Genomic DNA, 16,010 nt, shown 5'->3' on the forward strand with positions numbered 1-16,010 from the left:
TAAGGTTGGACCCAACACTGACCCTTGAGGAACACCTTTTTCAACACCTAATGGTGAAGAGAGGAAGGTATTCCCATTCTTCTGGACAGCTACCCTTTGTTGCCAATTTTTGAGGTATGTTCCCAACCATTGCTGTGCTTTGCCTCTAATACCCATTTGGTCACATTTGAACAAGAGTTTATCATGCTCAACCATATCAAATGCTCTGGACAAGTCAAAGAGTACACCCATTACTTTCTGCTTGGAGTTAATTTGTTGTATGATGGTGTCAACTGCATTGAAAATTGCCTGCTCTGTTGACTTCCCTTTTCTGAATCCAAATTGTTTTGGGGATAGCAGGTTATTACCTCCAAGGAATTCTATTAGCCTTTTATTAAACAAATTCTCAAATATTTTTCCTAGCTGGGGGACTATAGATATGGGCCGATAATTTTACACATCATTTTTTTCCCCTTTGTTTTTATAAATTGGTATTATCTTGGATGCTTTGAGGGTATCAGGATATATGCCTTCTCTCAGACTCTGATTTACAAGTAAGAGTAAGGGACTTAAAATTTCATCTCTACAATTATGAATTATTTTTCCTGATGTACCATTTATATCAGTTGAGGCTTTCTTTCCCACCTTGGTAATGTGTGAGCAAAGCTCTGAAATGCTGCATGGTTTAAGAAAAATAGGCTTGTAAGACGTAGCAAAGGAGATATTGATATCATGAGGAGGATCTTGTACGTTAACCATCGGTAGCTCTAAGAAGGAACTATTGAATTCGTTTGCCAGTTTTATTGGATCTGCTGGTTTATTTTTAGCATTCCTAAATTGGTCTGGTAACTCCACCACATTAGATCTAGAATTTTGTTTAATAATATGCCATGCCATTTTTGTGTTATTGGTTGCATTTAAGATTAGTTTATCATTATATTCTTTCTTTGATTTCTTTATCATAATACGGTACAGCTTTTTTAAGTTAGAATATTCATGGTGGAGTGTTTTATCTGCAGAGGATATATTATATTGTGATTTTACCCGTTATACCCTGGACAAATGCCTAATTTCTGGTGTGATCCAGTTTTTTTTGAATGGGTTTAGGGTGCTTAAATGGTACAAGGGGAAAGGCTGGTTCAAAGTGAAACAAAAACGTTCCGTAGAAGAGGTCAAAGTTCCTGTTCAGGGAGTTATTCTCATTCAACAACTTCCAATTCTCTTGACTCAAGAGAAGTTGAAAGTGGCTGACATTAGGGTTACTAAAGACCCTCTTTAATATGGTTGGATTTAACTGTGTTCGATTGTACTTCAAAAAGCTTTTGGATGACATAAGAATATTTGGTTTATATATTGTGTGAGAAAAACATCAAATTTTAAAATGACATAAACGAATACTAATTGTAGTTTGAGAAACAAAGGGGAAAATATGATCTGAATGATTTTATTTTTGATTGCAGTCAGTGGGGCAACTAGCGCATGCACTGTGCAAGGAGAAACTTTCTGAAAGCCAGCTAGTAAGAATATTCTGGCCGAAAGAGAAGTGCCTTTTACTGCGAGATGATGTAGTGTTTGTGGACTCCCCAGGTATTGATGTGTCACCTAACCTGGATGAATGGATCGATCGCCATTGTTTGGATGCAGATGTTTTTGTCCTGGTTGCCAATGCAGAGTCAACTCTTATGGTCACTGTAAGTTTAGCCAGTGGTTGGAGAAAACATGTCTTCATATCTGCGTTTAAATATGTTTATTTACCTCTTTTTAAATGTTATTTATAAATTACAGTAAATGTGATTCTAGGTGTACCTTTATATTAGATTTTGATTTTCATTCAGTTGAGTGCTCATGGGTGTGTACTCTTGTGAGAATTTGATGGGTGAAAGGTATCGAAATATATGATTTTTGGATTTTCAAGTATCTCCTATAAAAATGTGACTCTAAAATTTATTGGTGATCATTCTTCATCCTTATTTTCTTTAAATATTTTCTTGAGACCCAGAATCATGATATTTAATATAAGGATAATTTACATCTTGGAAATTATCCTTATATTAAATATCCTTGTATTATCCTGTGAGCATATGACTGTATAACTGTCTGCCTACTCAGTTGAAATCAGACTGTATCCAGAGCTTCAAGGAAAGTATGTATACCTGGTTACTTGCTCATCTACCTAACGAAGTCTGTTCAAAATGTAGCCCGACTTGTGTATATTCAAAAATAATTTATTTATTCATTAATATCTATTTTGTCCCCTTCAAAGTAATCCTCATTAGATATTATACACTTGTGCCAATGTTTTTTCCAATCCTCAAAGCACTTAAAAAAATCATTTTTTTGATCTTGCTCAGCTCCTCCTTGGATGCAGTCTTTATCTCGTAAATCGTAGGGTAGTGTCATCCTTTCATGGGCCTCTTCAGTTTTGGGAACAAGAAAAAGTCACTGGGGGCCAGATCTGGGGAATACGGTGGCTGCAGCATCATTAGTGTGTTGTTTTAGGCCAAAAATTTGCAAACAGGTAACGATGTGTGAGCAGGGGCGTTGTCTTGGTGCGAAAGCCAATATTTGTTCTTCCACAAATCGGGATGTTTGTGGGGAATTGCTTTTCACAAATTGCACATAACTTGCAGATAATATTCTGTGTTTACCGTTTTACCTTGTGACAAGAACTCATGGTGCACCAAGTCCCTGCAATCGAAGAAAACTGTAAGCAAAACTTTCACATTCGCCTGAACTTGGTGCACCATGTTTGGTCTTGGCTTGTACTGCAGCTTCGATTTTGATGATTGAGCTTTAGTTTCCACTTCATAACCATCAACCCATGATTCGTCACCAGTTGTGACCCTCTGGAGCAAATTTGGGTTTTCGCGTAGCACCTCATTGGCAATGTTAATGCATTGTTGTTTTTGGTCGAAATTGAGCAATTTTGGTGCAAATTTTGCAGCAACCCATGTTATGCCCAAATCATTGGTAAAAATCGAATGGCACGAGCTAATCGATATGTTTAGGTCCTCAGCAACTTCTCTAATGGTGATTCGACGATTGGCCATCACTATTTTCTTCACTTCATCAATGTTTTTGTCTTTTGTTGACGTGCTTGGGTGGCCGGCACGCTCTTCGTCCTTCACATCTTCTCGGCCCTCTGAGAACACTTTGAACCACAGATAAACATTGCTTCGGTCCAAGTTAGCTTCTCCATATGCCACAGTCAACATTTGGAATGCATCCGCACAGTTAATTTAGTTTTTTACGCAAAATTTGATACAGATTCTTTGATCCATTTTTTTGGAACAGGCAAAAATCAAAGACAAGCCAAAACACGTGCAAGCAAAACAGCTGCCAACAATTAACTGAGCATTCAAAATGGTTGAACTTTTCGGCATAAGTGAGAGACATAAGTACCAACACAATGCCACAAAAAAATTAAATATAAGTAATTCGTGAACATTAATAATTCGCAATACGTTTTGAACAGACCTCGTACTCTTTGGATGAATTCTTTTATGAAAATCTTCATCACACTTAAGATCTTATTTTTATATATTCAATAATGTTTATATTGATGACATATAATATGTTTGTACCATTTTTTAAAATGAATAAAGTATTATTATTATGCAGTGCCTCACGGCATAATGCACCAAGATTATGTAATGTATCAAAAGTGAGTGAACTATCTAAGGATTGATTTTGATCTGTGCTAGGAGAGTGCAATTAAGTATGTTTTTACCATCGCATGGAAAAATATTTCCTGGAACTCTCCCTCTCATGATACAAGTACATAATTATCTTGTAGTCTTCTATGAAAGTTAGGTTTTAGGTGGGTGCTGACTAAACACCAATAGGTTTCTAAGCAACAACTAACAAGGCACAGTGTGATATCTTACACTGCAATAAAACCTTCATCAATTTTCTATGCTTTCTATTTCCCTCAGTTCTGTTCATAGTGCCTATTCTTTTCCTCCCCCCACTATAAATTTTCTCCCTCTTTTCAGTCTTTTTCACAAACATTCCATCACCCCTCAAGATACCCTTTCGCCATTTTCCTGCCTCCTTGGGTTATCTTCCAACAACCCTTGCTCCTCCCCCACCATTCCTAGTACTTCTTCCTCTGTTTTCCTATGTCCATTTCACTGTTTCTATCCTTCTCCACAATCACCTCTCAAAAACCTTCAATCTGCACTTAACACTTTGCTTCAATGACTAAGTTTTGACACTATACCAAGTCATTTTCCAAATGTAAGTTTTTACTAATCTTTTTTAACATTCTTACTCAATGTCCATTGCTATCAATATTATTAATCAGTGTTATCAACTCATTTCCTCCTGCTAAAAACCTCTTGACAAATAATATAGTGTAAAAAATTTAATTAAAGTTTGCCAGACATAATTGCCTTGTATTTTGAGTAGTTTCAGGTGTGATGTAGCGGAAACGAACAACTGATAGTAGCACTATTCTGCTGGATAAAATTTATTTTACAACTGGGTTTCGATGTATTCCCTCGTCATCAGCCGATGATGAGGTAATACATCGAAACCCGGTTGTAAAATAATTTTATCCAGTAGAATGGTGCTACTATCAGTTATTCATTATATCTTGTATTTTAATAATCAGCTGTCGTGACATGATTTAATCTGCTGTGAATGGAATTATGTTCTTTTTAATCAGTTTGTTTTGAGCTGGAATGCAGCTGAATCAAAACTCAATGTACTACCAAAAATGATAAGCAGCCACTTCTTTGATTCTTGAATTTGGTATTATGGTCATTTATTTGATTAAAACCTTAGAAAGTCTACCAAAGTGGTAAATCAGCAAGTCAAGAATTTAAATGCTAAATTAGAAATGTTATCAATCGGACACAAATATTGAATGAGGATTAGAAAGTAAGATAGAATTTGGGGGCCTGAGCTGGTATACATCACCTGGAGTTAAATTTTGATTCAAAAATGATTTCAATAGTTTAACGGAATTTGTGATGAGGATGCATAGCCCCTTAAGAATGGAGCTATTCTGTGCAGAGAAATACATCAAGGTGATGGAAATTTGTGGAGAGATTAAGAATAAATGCATTAATGTTTGTGCAGAACCAAAGATGAATATGCCAACAATTGTGATGGATCAGCAATGGAATGTTAAGAGGCATGGATTATGTGTATATTGTGCTCGTAGGTTTTCATTATAAACAATGCCTAATTGTACTTCACTTTTATGATAGTTTTTTAAGTTGACAGCTAGGCAATCAATTTAACAAACATCTCTGACATATTAATGATGTTAGCACGTGAATGCATTGATAGCAAGAATATAATGTCTTATACATAGACTACATATCATAAATTTAAATTCAAAAATATCATTTGTCATCTTATCAAATAAAAATACAATTTCAGGTAATGGTCTTCAGTGTAGTAATACTCTGGTAGATTTATAATGATCTTCACAAGATTTGATATAATCAAAGGACAATTTCATGAATTTGCTACCAAAGTTGTGACTGGGCGTAGGTCCCTTGTTCTTGTATGTATTTATGGTGTAAGTGAATCATGTACTGAATGTACGCTTTTGTTTCATTGCTTGAGTTGTGTGTGTGGAAAATGCTCTCTTGGGTTTTCCCAGGTAACAGAGGTTTGCACTATGTAGAACTAGGGTGGACAGCCATCCTTTAGAACTGTGAATACGAAAAAACTTGAAAGAATCCTGTGAAAAACCTGGAATATTTTGGAGAATTAATTTTATTTAACCAGGAAATAGATGATTGGCAGTAGGAGAAAAAATGACGTATATTTTCTACATTTAAAGTCAACATGAATGATAAATGTAGCTATTTGTTAATGTAAATATTTAATATAATATTTTAATGTAATATTTTTAATATAAATATTTTAGTTTAAATCTAATTTTGATGAATTATGTATTCTGAAAGAAAGTAAAGAACCATTTATCGCAATATGAAACAGTTGTGTACCTAATTCTGCATCGCAACAGGGTAATCATCGTTATGTATTTACTTCTTTGAAACAGCTTAACAATATTGTGCACTCATAAACACTCCAAAATAAAAATTATTTTTGTCACTAGCACTTCTAGTTACTATTTTTTAATATATGTTGAGTACTTTTCTATTTTTAACAGTTTGTCATCAAGGAAATGTAGGTTTCTGGCAGGGTCATGTTGGCTTTATATTTACAGCCATAATGAACCTGTACCAATAGTCTTTACTCATTTGTATATTTCCATAATATAAGATAGAAACCATGCAAAAGGGTGTTGTTGCATGGTTAGCATCTAGATGCTTAAAAAAGTCATAAAATACAACTGCAGTGCTCCAGAACTACAGGAGGGGTATCTCTCTTCTCTAAGCAGGATTTTTATTTAGGTTTGTCAACAAAATTTAAAAAAATACATTTGTTTATTCATTATGTGTACGAGGATGTATGTGTGTGTTAAAGGTGAAAATGCTGAAATATCTGCATGTGTCAATTAAGCAGTGTATGCTGGATTACATTAGGGAAATGAAGAGTATAAATGGCAGTGCAGAACACTGTTAAATGAATTTTTATCCTTAAAAATTTGGAGTCTGAAACAATTGAATTGCTCTCCTTTCTAAAAACCTATTTTGTCAGTCAGCAATGGTTCACATGTTATCGTCAAAATTAAGTGAATGAAGTCCGTGGAGAATTCATATTTTCTCTCGTCAAAAATTTGTGGGATATAGTAAAACTGGGTATTAGATAGTAAATTGAAGCAGTTGAGATGTGTGTGTCTCATGTGCTCCAAATTCATCCAAAATTATTCCTAGTTGCAGAATGTTTTTTCTGATTGCATAATTTATTCACAGTTAATTAAGTATTTATTTTTAATCGTTGTTTCAATCTGTTTTCTATCTTTAATTTTTGTAGTTTTATGAAGAAATTTAAGGAGCGTGTTGTATATTATTCCACTAATATTACCCTATTCTTTTTCACTCCAGGAAAAAAATTTCTTCCACAAGGTATCGTTGCGACTTTCAAAGCCTAACATTTTCATTTTAAATAATCGATGGGATGCATCAGCCTCAGAACCAGAGTACTTGGATCAAGTAAGTTTAATGAGTTTTTTTGTTAGCGTAACTTTACATCAGCATTTAAATCCTTATTTTAATAAATACTAATCACATTTTTTTAATTTAAATGTTAAAGCAGCGTAATGAACAAAGTGAGGTAAGGCCATCATACTTCCACCACCTTGACATTATGTTTTGGTTTTGTCTTGTCAAACAGCAGAAACGGAATGTATTTGCATGGGTTTAAGATTTATTTCTGCTCTGGCTTTGTTTAATGCATTGGTTTTAAATTTCTAAAGCAAGTTACCACCCTTTAGGTTCTTAAAATATTCTACTGCACCACTTAGCCAGGACTCTTATCTTATTTCCCACCAATATTGACTCTCATTTTATGAATTATATTGAGATTATGGCAATACCTTTGCATGGCAAGATACTAGTGATGGGCCAGTTCTACCTTTGGTTTCTGGTGCAGGGATCATTCTTAACTTTTTTTCTCAGTCTTGGTTCTGGTTTGAGTAGTTAGGGTTATTGAGCTGTTGACATTTTAAAGAGTACGCAAAGGCTTGGTATCACATGTGGGAAGTAGTTTTGGCTGGGAAACCCTTATTTTCAGTTATAAGGGGCAGTCAAATGCAAACCGAACGCCCTCCATAGCACACAGTCCGCGTGAAAGGTGGTGACACTTTCTACGTATCAACACTGACATTGCTGTGGTTGGAGGAGAACTGCACAGTGACTCACAAGGGCATGCAGATGTTGGGTTATGTCCTTCTTGGCCCATGGGCTGGTCTCGTGTCTTTGTATATTAGGGCTCATTTGACTACCTTTCATATTTTCAATTTTGAGAAACAGAAATGAACAAGTTGTGGATTCCACCCAATTTCATATTTAAATTTAGAGACAAGTAGTTATAATGCATGTTGAATCTGTCATGTTTATTCATTTAGATCAACCTGATGGATATTATTCATCATTTCTTCACATTGTAAGAAGTCATTTATCATGAGCTCAGTTTTGCATGAGCAGGAGCTATGTCATTTTTCCTTTTCTCTATAAAAATATTTGGTAAAACTTTCTCTCATAGGTTCTGATTAAACACAAGCAATGATGGACCATATATCTGTGTAACAGATTACATTTTATAACACAATGAAACTTAGGCACAGTACACTCTAAATTAATTGGGGTGAATGGGAAATAAATTTGCCTGATAATGACACTCTAGAGGTAATCAACTCACTACAATATGACAATATAGGCATCACTCATTGCATTACTATGTAAACATTTTCAGTGATTCGAGGCATTGTACTACCCTTTGTCAGCACATTGCGTGTATACCTCGATAGTAGGTAATCCAGCTTACTGGAGCTATGATTATTAATCAAACATCATGAGCGTAATAAATTACAATAAATTACACTTTTGCAGAAAGCAGACTTAATGATTAAAAAGATGGTATAAGGGCTTATTGAGTGTGTGGGATTTTTTCTACTTACAAACCAGCATTAAACCCCTATAAAATGATTATCTAAAGTAACAACTGTAAGTCTATACGATGTGTAAATATGTTGATAAATCAGAGCATAGGTAGATAAAAAAATGTTTGTAAGACAAGACTTTTGTGCATTAATTTTCAGTGGCTGCCTTCTCCTATCAAAATTTACTAACTCACAATCTAGGAGATTTAATTCGATGATTAATATTCAGTGGTATATACTATCTAATTTGAGTTGTGAAAAACACCTAACTTAGTAGTTATTAATTATGTTTCTGGAGTCAATGATTTTTGTTTTGTTCTGGTTGTGGTTCTGGTCTCAAGACCCGAACTGACCAATCAGTGTGCATTGTAGTTCAGCTCCATCGGGAACTAGCTTTACTCTCTTAATACTCTCCTTCACATAGAGCAGTGTATCATGTGTGATGGCATTATCATACTGATATTTTTTGAGGGATTGTTTTATTTCTGCTTCTGCAATTTTTTTCCCCATTTGAGTATGAGGCGAAAAAGATTTTTTTAATGTTTATATGGTAAACCACCCGGAAAACATACAGTGGTTATCTTGCACAATGAGAATAATTCATTCTCAGAGCTGGATGCTGTCCACATAATGTGGTAGTCCATATTAGTGAGGGTTGACTGTATTTTCATAAGTTAACTATGTCTGATGTCCATAAACATATTTGTTTCTGCCGTATCCATCAGGTCAATATGATGAAAAATTGATCTTGATGTATCAGTGTTCTTCAGGACTAGATACTCACTCCTCACATGTAGGAGGAGGATCGGGATGGTGTGGTGGCTAATGTACTGACTCAGAGGGCCTGGGTTTGAATCCCAAAGGCGGCAGATAATTTTCAGTGGCATTCCGATCCTGCTTAAGGTGCTTTGTTGAGGGCACTTAGAGTACACCGTCTGCCAGATGGGACGTTAATCTGCAGACCCATTGGTGCCTTTCGTTAAGAGTAGGCTAATGCCAATGTATGACCTCAGCTGTCGGTCACCTCTCCTACAACTACTACTACTCACATGTCGATACCTTGATTTGGAATTCATTAGGTCTTTGCTTTTATTCTTTAATGGACCTACGTCTTCAAATTAATTTTCTGTTGCATTCTTTCATGCTTAAATTTGTCAAGTATAAGCTTTACTTCAATCTTATTTTCAGTAACATGTTTGACTGAGTTGCATGTGAAGTACTCTGGCATGCATTAGTTTACATTGTTTTAGTGGCTTTGAAGAATTTTCTCAGATTGGGTGCTATGGAAGAGAAAAAAAAGGTGAATTTCCGAATCAGTGAGAATAATAATGCTCGTGATCCATATTAGATTTTTCAGTTCATCGTGTGACTCAAAAAAAAAAATTGATGCAATAACTGTAGTTCAGCAGCCTTTTGAACCTAAAGCTAAAAACCAATGCCCCACGCCCATTGTTCATTGTGTGTATGCAAACACTTATCTGCCTTTTGTTCGCTTTTTTTGATGAAACCAAAATGTGTTGTTAAAAATGAGTCAGGATGCCATCTTCTACTTAGTTCACCTTTTTATTAGTAATGTAAAATTGTTGCTGACGTCTTCCAAAAATGGGGGTTGAAGATATTTATCAAGTATTTAAAAAATATCTAGTTTTATTGAGCCATAAAGACAAGCTCCTCATCCGAGCTAACCATGATCTGGAGAATTTTTGATTGTCTCTCTGATGGTATGATGTTTTCATGATAAGAAGTTCATATAAGGCTTCCCATCAAATAGGAGAGAGCATTTTTAGACGGTATTATCAAAACTTTGGGTCGTTTGAGTGTATCATTAAGTTTTTTATAATAGTTCTATTTCTGAATCTGCTGATCGTAATGGTATTTTAATTTATTTGAAGAAAAATGAACCCGAGCATTATTCTATTATTTTATGAATACACAACTGTTTTTTACTTTTTTCATGGTAAAAAATAATGTTATATGAATAGTGGAACATTAAGAAAATAAAAAATTTAAAGAAAATCTTCTATGGCCATAATAAATTAGCGCCACTTATCCAAAAGGAAAACTATACATTGCTGTGATGGATTGGAAAATATTTGAAATAGTTTTTTATCATAGTCTAGTATCATATCTTGAAACATATAACCTATTATCAACATGTTAACATGGATTTAGAAAAACAAGGCCCACTACAACAGCCACATATCACATGGTGGATCAAATACTTTTAGGATTGGATGATAGAACTGAAACTTTAGGATTATTTTTTGATTTCACTAAAGCTTTTAACTTCGTCAATCATCAGTTACTCCTGTATAAACTGAAATGCTATGGTATAAGAGGCACACCCTACAAATGGATTGAATCTCTTATCAAAGTGAACAGCATCAGTATGTCGAGCTCTCAAGAAATGGCTCCAAATTTGTTTCCCCTGGTAGAGAAGTAACACTGGGTGTTCCCCAGGGTTCTGTACTTGGTCCTATTATATTTTTAATCTATATCAATGATCTCCCAGACAAGCTTAAGTTCATTAAGGGGATGGACCCAATACTGTATGCTGATGATACAAATATCATTGTGTCAGCCTCCTCAGTAGACAGCTTGACAGAAAGAGCAGCCGAAGTAGCTCAGATTTTCAATTAATGGTGTCTTCATAACTTCTTAAAACCCAATATAAATAAGTCCAGCCTGATTTATTTTACCAATTAAAACAAAGTTTCATCTGCAATCTCAGTAGATGTAGAAGGTGTGAGCATTCCCCAAAATTCCAGTACCCAATTCCTGGGAGTAATCCTGCATAGAAACATGTCTTGGGAGGTACACATTTTCAAATTATGTAGAAAGTTATGCTCCCTATGCTTCCTCATTAGAAATATTAGATATTCTGTAAATTTAGAGGTCTTTCTATCCATTTACTATGGTGAATTTTATTCTCGCGTTACTTTCAGTATCCTCTTCTGGGGCTCCTCTCCCCATGTGAGCATAATCTTCAAAATCCAAAAGAGGATTATACTTATAATGAGCAATGCACCATGTAAACCTCTCTTCAAAAGACTTGGTGTTTTACCAGTACCTTGCATATAAATATTCAATGTCATCTTACATGCAAAGGGTAATATTTCCCAGTACAAGTCCAACCACAATTACCATAGTCACTACACAAGGACCTGCAATGACCTGCACCAACCATTTGTCAGGACACACAATACTGCTCATGGGCCCAAAGGAATGGGCTTAAGGTTATTCATTAAACTTACCCATGAAATCAAATATGAAACAAAAGTACCTGTTTTCAAGAAAAAGCTGCTTAACCTTTTAAAAAATAATATGTTCTATTCTGTAAATGAATAACTGGAATTGTCGCTATGCGTCATTCTGGCTTAACCAATTAATATGTAATTATACAAAATGGGATCTTTCACAGAGTTGGAGAGACTCTGCTAACCCAGGCTCCTTTAACCCTGTGAAGGATTCCATTTGGGCTGATTGTGTGTGTGTTGTTGTTGGTCACTGGCAAGGCAGTAGCATTCTGACAAACCTTAACAGAAGTGTAATCTGGTGGAAAGGTTGTGGTTGGTAATTTTCTTGGTACTACTCTTCCCACAACCCATCCCAGCAATTTATAGTTTTCCTTTTGGATGAGTAATGCTTATTTATTATGGTCATAGGAGAATTTCTTTAAATTTTTTATTTTACGAGGCCATTTAGCCCAAGTTTCCTAGATTTAGAAAATAGTATAGTAACTCCTTAAAAGTCCCAAGAAATCCTTTCTGAACTCTCTCTTCCTTTTGAGTGAAGAGAACGACATTTGCAGCCAGCTATCTTTTAGAAAACACAGAAAATTATTTAAGGTGAATTTTAATCATTTCTCTTGGATTTTACTTTTAATGGTTTCATTATATTAATTGAGAGAATGAACTTAATCCTATATTTAAGCTTTATATAGGTGCTTTTTAAAACTTTGATGCTTCTAGAAATGTGCATGTTTCAGATAAACTGACCTGTATGATAAAATTCACTGGCATGGGATGAAAACACATTGATACAAAATGTATGTTCACTTTCTTTTTTCCAGTAATTTTTAGCTTGTCACTGAATGTTTAATATTTATGGAGTAGCATCTAGTGATGTTTGTAGCTTATTACGACTAGCATAGCTGCTGCACTGTTTGTTCATGTTTATAAATAGAAGCATCAGATGATCTAGCACATCTGCAATAAAATAATTTATAATTATAATGACCTAGTATATAGACTGTTCCCTGATTTACCATTAACAAAAAATAATCTCACGATGCAATCAAATGATATTTAAACTTCATTCAGTGATATATTAGCTGTATTTTTATGTTTTAACATTTGTATTCATTTTATATCACTGCATTTAAAATTTCTTGAATGTATCCTAAATACTAAATATTCAATTTATTTTTTGAACTTGTACTAATTTTTCATCTGTTGTGGGATCCACTTTTAATTTATAAGGGAACAAAGTTCTGTTGAATTCAAAGTATGACCAAGGTTGATATCTAGGTAATACTTATTCTCTTGATGCACAGGTGAGAGCTCAGCATATGGAACGTGCTGTTGACTTTCTTGTGAATGAATTGAAAGTAACCTCACGTGAAGAAGCATCCGAAAGAATATTCTTTGTAGCGGCAAAAGAGGTTTTAAATGCTCGATTGCATGAGCAGAAAGGTCTCCCAGCTCACAGTAAGTGATGATTATTGATGGGGTTTGAACATAAATCTAATATTTTAGTGTATCATATGGGAACTAACTTAATGCTTGTGCTTAGCTCGAGGCTTTGAAGTAGATTCTTTTTTTATCTGTCCGAAGAAGCTCATTCAAACTTCATTTGCATTTCGATTGGTTTGGGGGATTTTAATGATTGTTTGGAAAGTTAAAGCATTAAAAAAATATGCGTAGTGGTTATCCGGCATAATATTACTGGTGTTTTGCTTAAACCACACAAAAATGTACTGTATAATACATTTTGGCTTGACCTTGTGTGTTGTGAATAATTCAATATAAAATTTTCAAAAATGACTCTCTTTCAAAATGTGTTGAAAATTTTTGGGAATCTGCTTAAATATGGGGTTGGAATGTAATTGGGCTTATTTAAATTTGGCCAATCAAAGGAGGCTGTGGGAATAGATAACTTCCCTGTGGAATTATTAAAAGTTTTGCTAATATCGTGGCTTATAAATGTTTTGAGATCAGTCTTTATTTGATCCTCATTATTGGTGCATTAGTATCAGCCCATTTCAAAATGTATTCTGTTACAATAATGCACTTCTGGATCAACTTCTGTTTTTCAACCCGGAAAAGTTATTCTGAATGAAAGTGAAAATGTAAAAAAAAAGGCCTCTGTTACCCCTTTGATCCGCGCTGAAGCAAGCTCTACGTCCCCAAGTGTTTTTCCATCCGGAAAAGTTATTCTAATAGGTGATTCCATTGTGAAACATGTCCATATCACAGGAGTGGAAAAAAAAGTGTTCTGTGGAATCAAAGCTGAGCAAATGAGTCGAAAGGTGGAAGAAATCGCTCAAAATGTGAAAACCAACGAGATAGATACGATTTTTCTTCATGTGGGAACAAACAATCTTCGAAACTCAAGATCGCCTGATGAAGTAATGGGAGAAATGTACGAGCTCATTAGGTGCACAAAGAAACATTTCTCCAAATCAGTTATTGTGGTAAATAGTATTTTACGTCGACGAGATTTCGACCTTAGTTATATCCAAAACGTAAATGATAATCTTAGATGGGCTTGTGGTGCTCTTAAGGTTGTATTCTGTGACGTAAACAAACGTATAAATGATCACTGCTTAGCTCACGATGGCTTGCATTTAAATCGCAAGGGGGCATATCTGTTAGGTAAGGCAATTGAAAATGTAGCAAATATTTGTGCATACAAGGGAAACGGAAAACGGAGGTAGCCCGTGTCAATATAATCAGTACCCCCAATCAAAATACAAAAAATATAGTTGATTGCACAAAAAATTGCTCTGTAAAGCTTCTACATCAAAACATTCAATACATAGCAAATAAAAAGCTGGAAATTGAGATCCTATTGCAGGAAGAGAGGCCGGATTTTCTTTGTATAACGGAGCACGGCCTAAAAGATAATGAAATGAAAAGTCTAAAGCTTAGGGATTATTTTATTGTCGATCATTTCTGTAGGGAAAGAAACAAAGGTGGCGGTGTTGCATTTTTCGCCAAAACTTGTCTTGAATCAGTAACCAGAGCCTATAAAAACTTAAAAAATAGAATCGGCGAAGAAAAGGGATTTGAAATAACCTTGTGCAAATGGCCCAAGACAAATGAAACTTATTTTTTTATTGGTCTGTACAGATCTCCAAGTTCACCAGTCGATGAATTCCTCAAAAAAATGGATAAAATACTTGAGAAAGTTGTCAAGAAAAACAATAAAATTATCATTGCTGGGGACCTGAATATAGATGTCTCAAAGATAACAGCTCTACTCAAAAGCTAAAAGAAATACTTCTCTGCTACAGTGTTCAGCTAACTATTTTTACCCCAACCAGAGAGTCATCTCACTCAGAAACTGTTATTGACAACATAGCTACAAATCTACCAGAGCATAACTTCAAATCTCTAGTTTTGGAAACTAATATCTCAGACCATCATGCACAAATTATTGAATTTAACGCACACACTCTAACAGATAGAAGTGACAGAAACACAGATACAGTGTACACACGTATATACTCACAGGAAAATATGAATCTATTTAAATGGGAGTTGAAGAGTGTTGACTGGGCAGCAGTACTAAATGCAACTCTAGTTACAAACAAGTTCAAAGAATTTCAATCAATTATTGAGTACTACTGGGATATTTGTTTCCCATTGAAAAAGCTAGCCATAAAAAATAAATCTGCAAATAAAGGATATAACTGGATAACAAATGAGGTTCTGACTGCTAGAAATAGGCTTAACTACTTAACTAAGGCTAGTAAAGTGGATGCCAGTCTGGTACCCTTAAGAAATAAAATGAAGTCCGAGTACAGGATGCTACTTAGGAAAGCAAAAAATGACCATGTCCAACAAATTATTTCGAATTCTACCAATCAAACAAAAGCGTTGTGGTCTGTAGTAAATAATGAAAATTCCAGTAAAATATCAGAGCCCGCGAAAAATAAATGCTTCTCAATAACAATTGATGGAAAAGAAATTAGAGATCCTCAAAATGTGGCAAATGAATTCAATAATTTCTTTGTAGATAGCATTGGCGAAACAACAGCGCAGAAAAACATTCTAAATGATAGCATAGAAAAATTAATGTACATTAGTGAATCAATTTACTTAAATCCCACCACAGAAAATGAAGTCAGAAATGTAATCAAGAAACTAAAAAACAAAAAATCCAGTGGGCATGATGGCATATCAAATTATCTAATAAAACTTTGTCAAGAATCCTTCACTTTACCTATTACCAATATAGCCAATGAATCGTTTCTAACTGGGCAATTTCCTGAAGAATT

At 34.7% G+C, this 16,010-nt stretch overlaps 1 protein-coding gene across 5 annotated transcripts in view; it reads left to right on the top strand.

Annotated features, from left to right (window-relative positions):
* Marf (Mitochondrial assembly regulatory factor) overlaps positions 1-16,010 on the top strand; it is a 56,193-nt gene that overhangs the window by 10,729 nt on the left and 29,454 nt on the right. For 4 of the 5 annotated variants that reach the window (XM_071589610.1, XM_071589608.1, XM_071589609.1 and 1 more), the window contains 4 exons: positions 1,440-1,670; positions 6,951-7,058; positions 7,159-7,179; positions 13,062-13,215. In XM_071589610.1, coding sequence (XP_071445711.1) covers positions 1,440-1,670; positions 6,951-7,058; positions 7,159-7,179; positions 13,062-13,215 — 514 coding nt within the window. The remainder of the gene's footprint in view (positions 1-1,439; positions 1,671-6,950; positions 7,059-7,158; positions 7,180-13,061; positions 13,216-16,010) is intronic. The other variant, XM_071589612.1, reaches the window with a different exon arrangement.

The sequence above is a fragment of the Hetaerina americana genome, unplaced genomic scaffold (assembly GCF_022747635.1).
Source record: "Hetaerina americana unplaced genomic scaffold, ioHetAmer1.1.p SCAF_4, whole genome shotgun sequence".
Classification (NCBI taxonomy): Eukaryota; Metazoa; Arthropoda; class Insecta; order Odonata; family Calopterygidae; genus Hetaerina; species Hetaerina americana.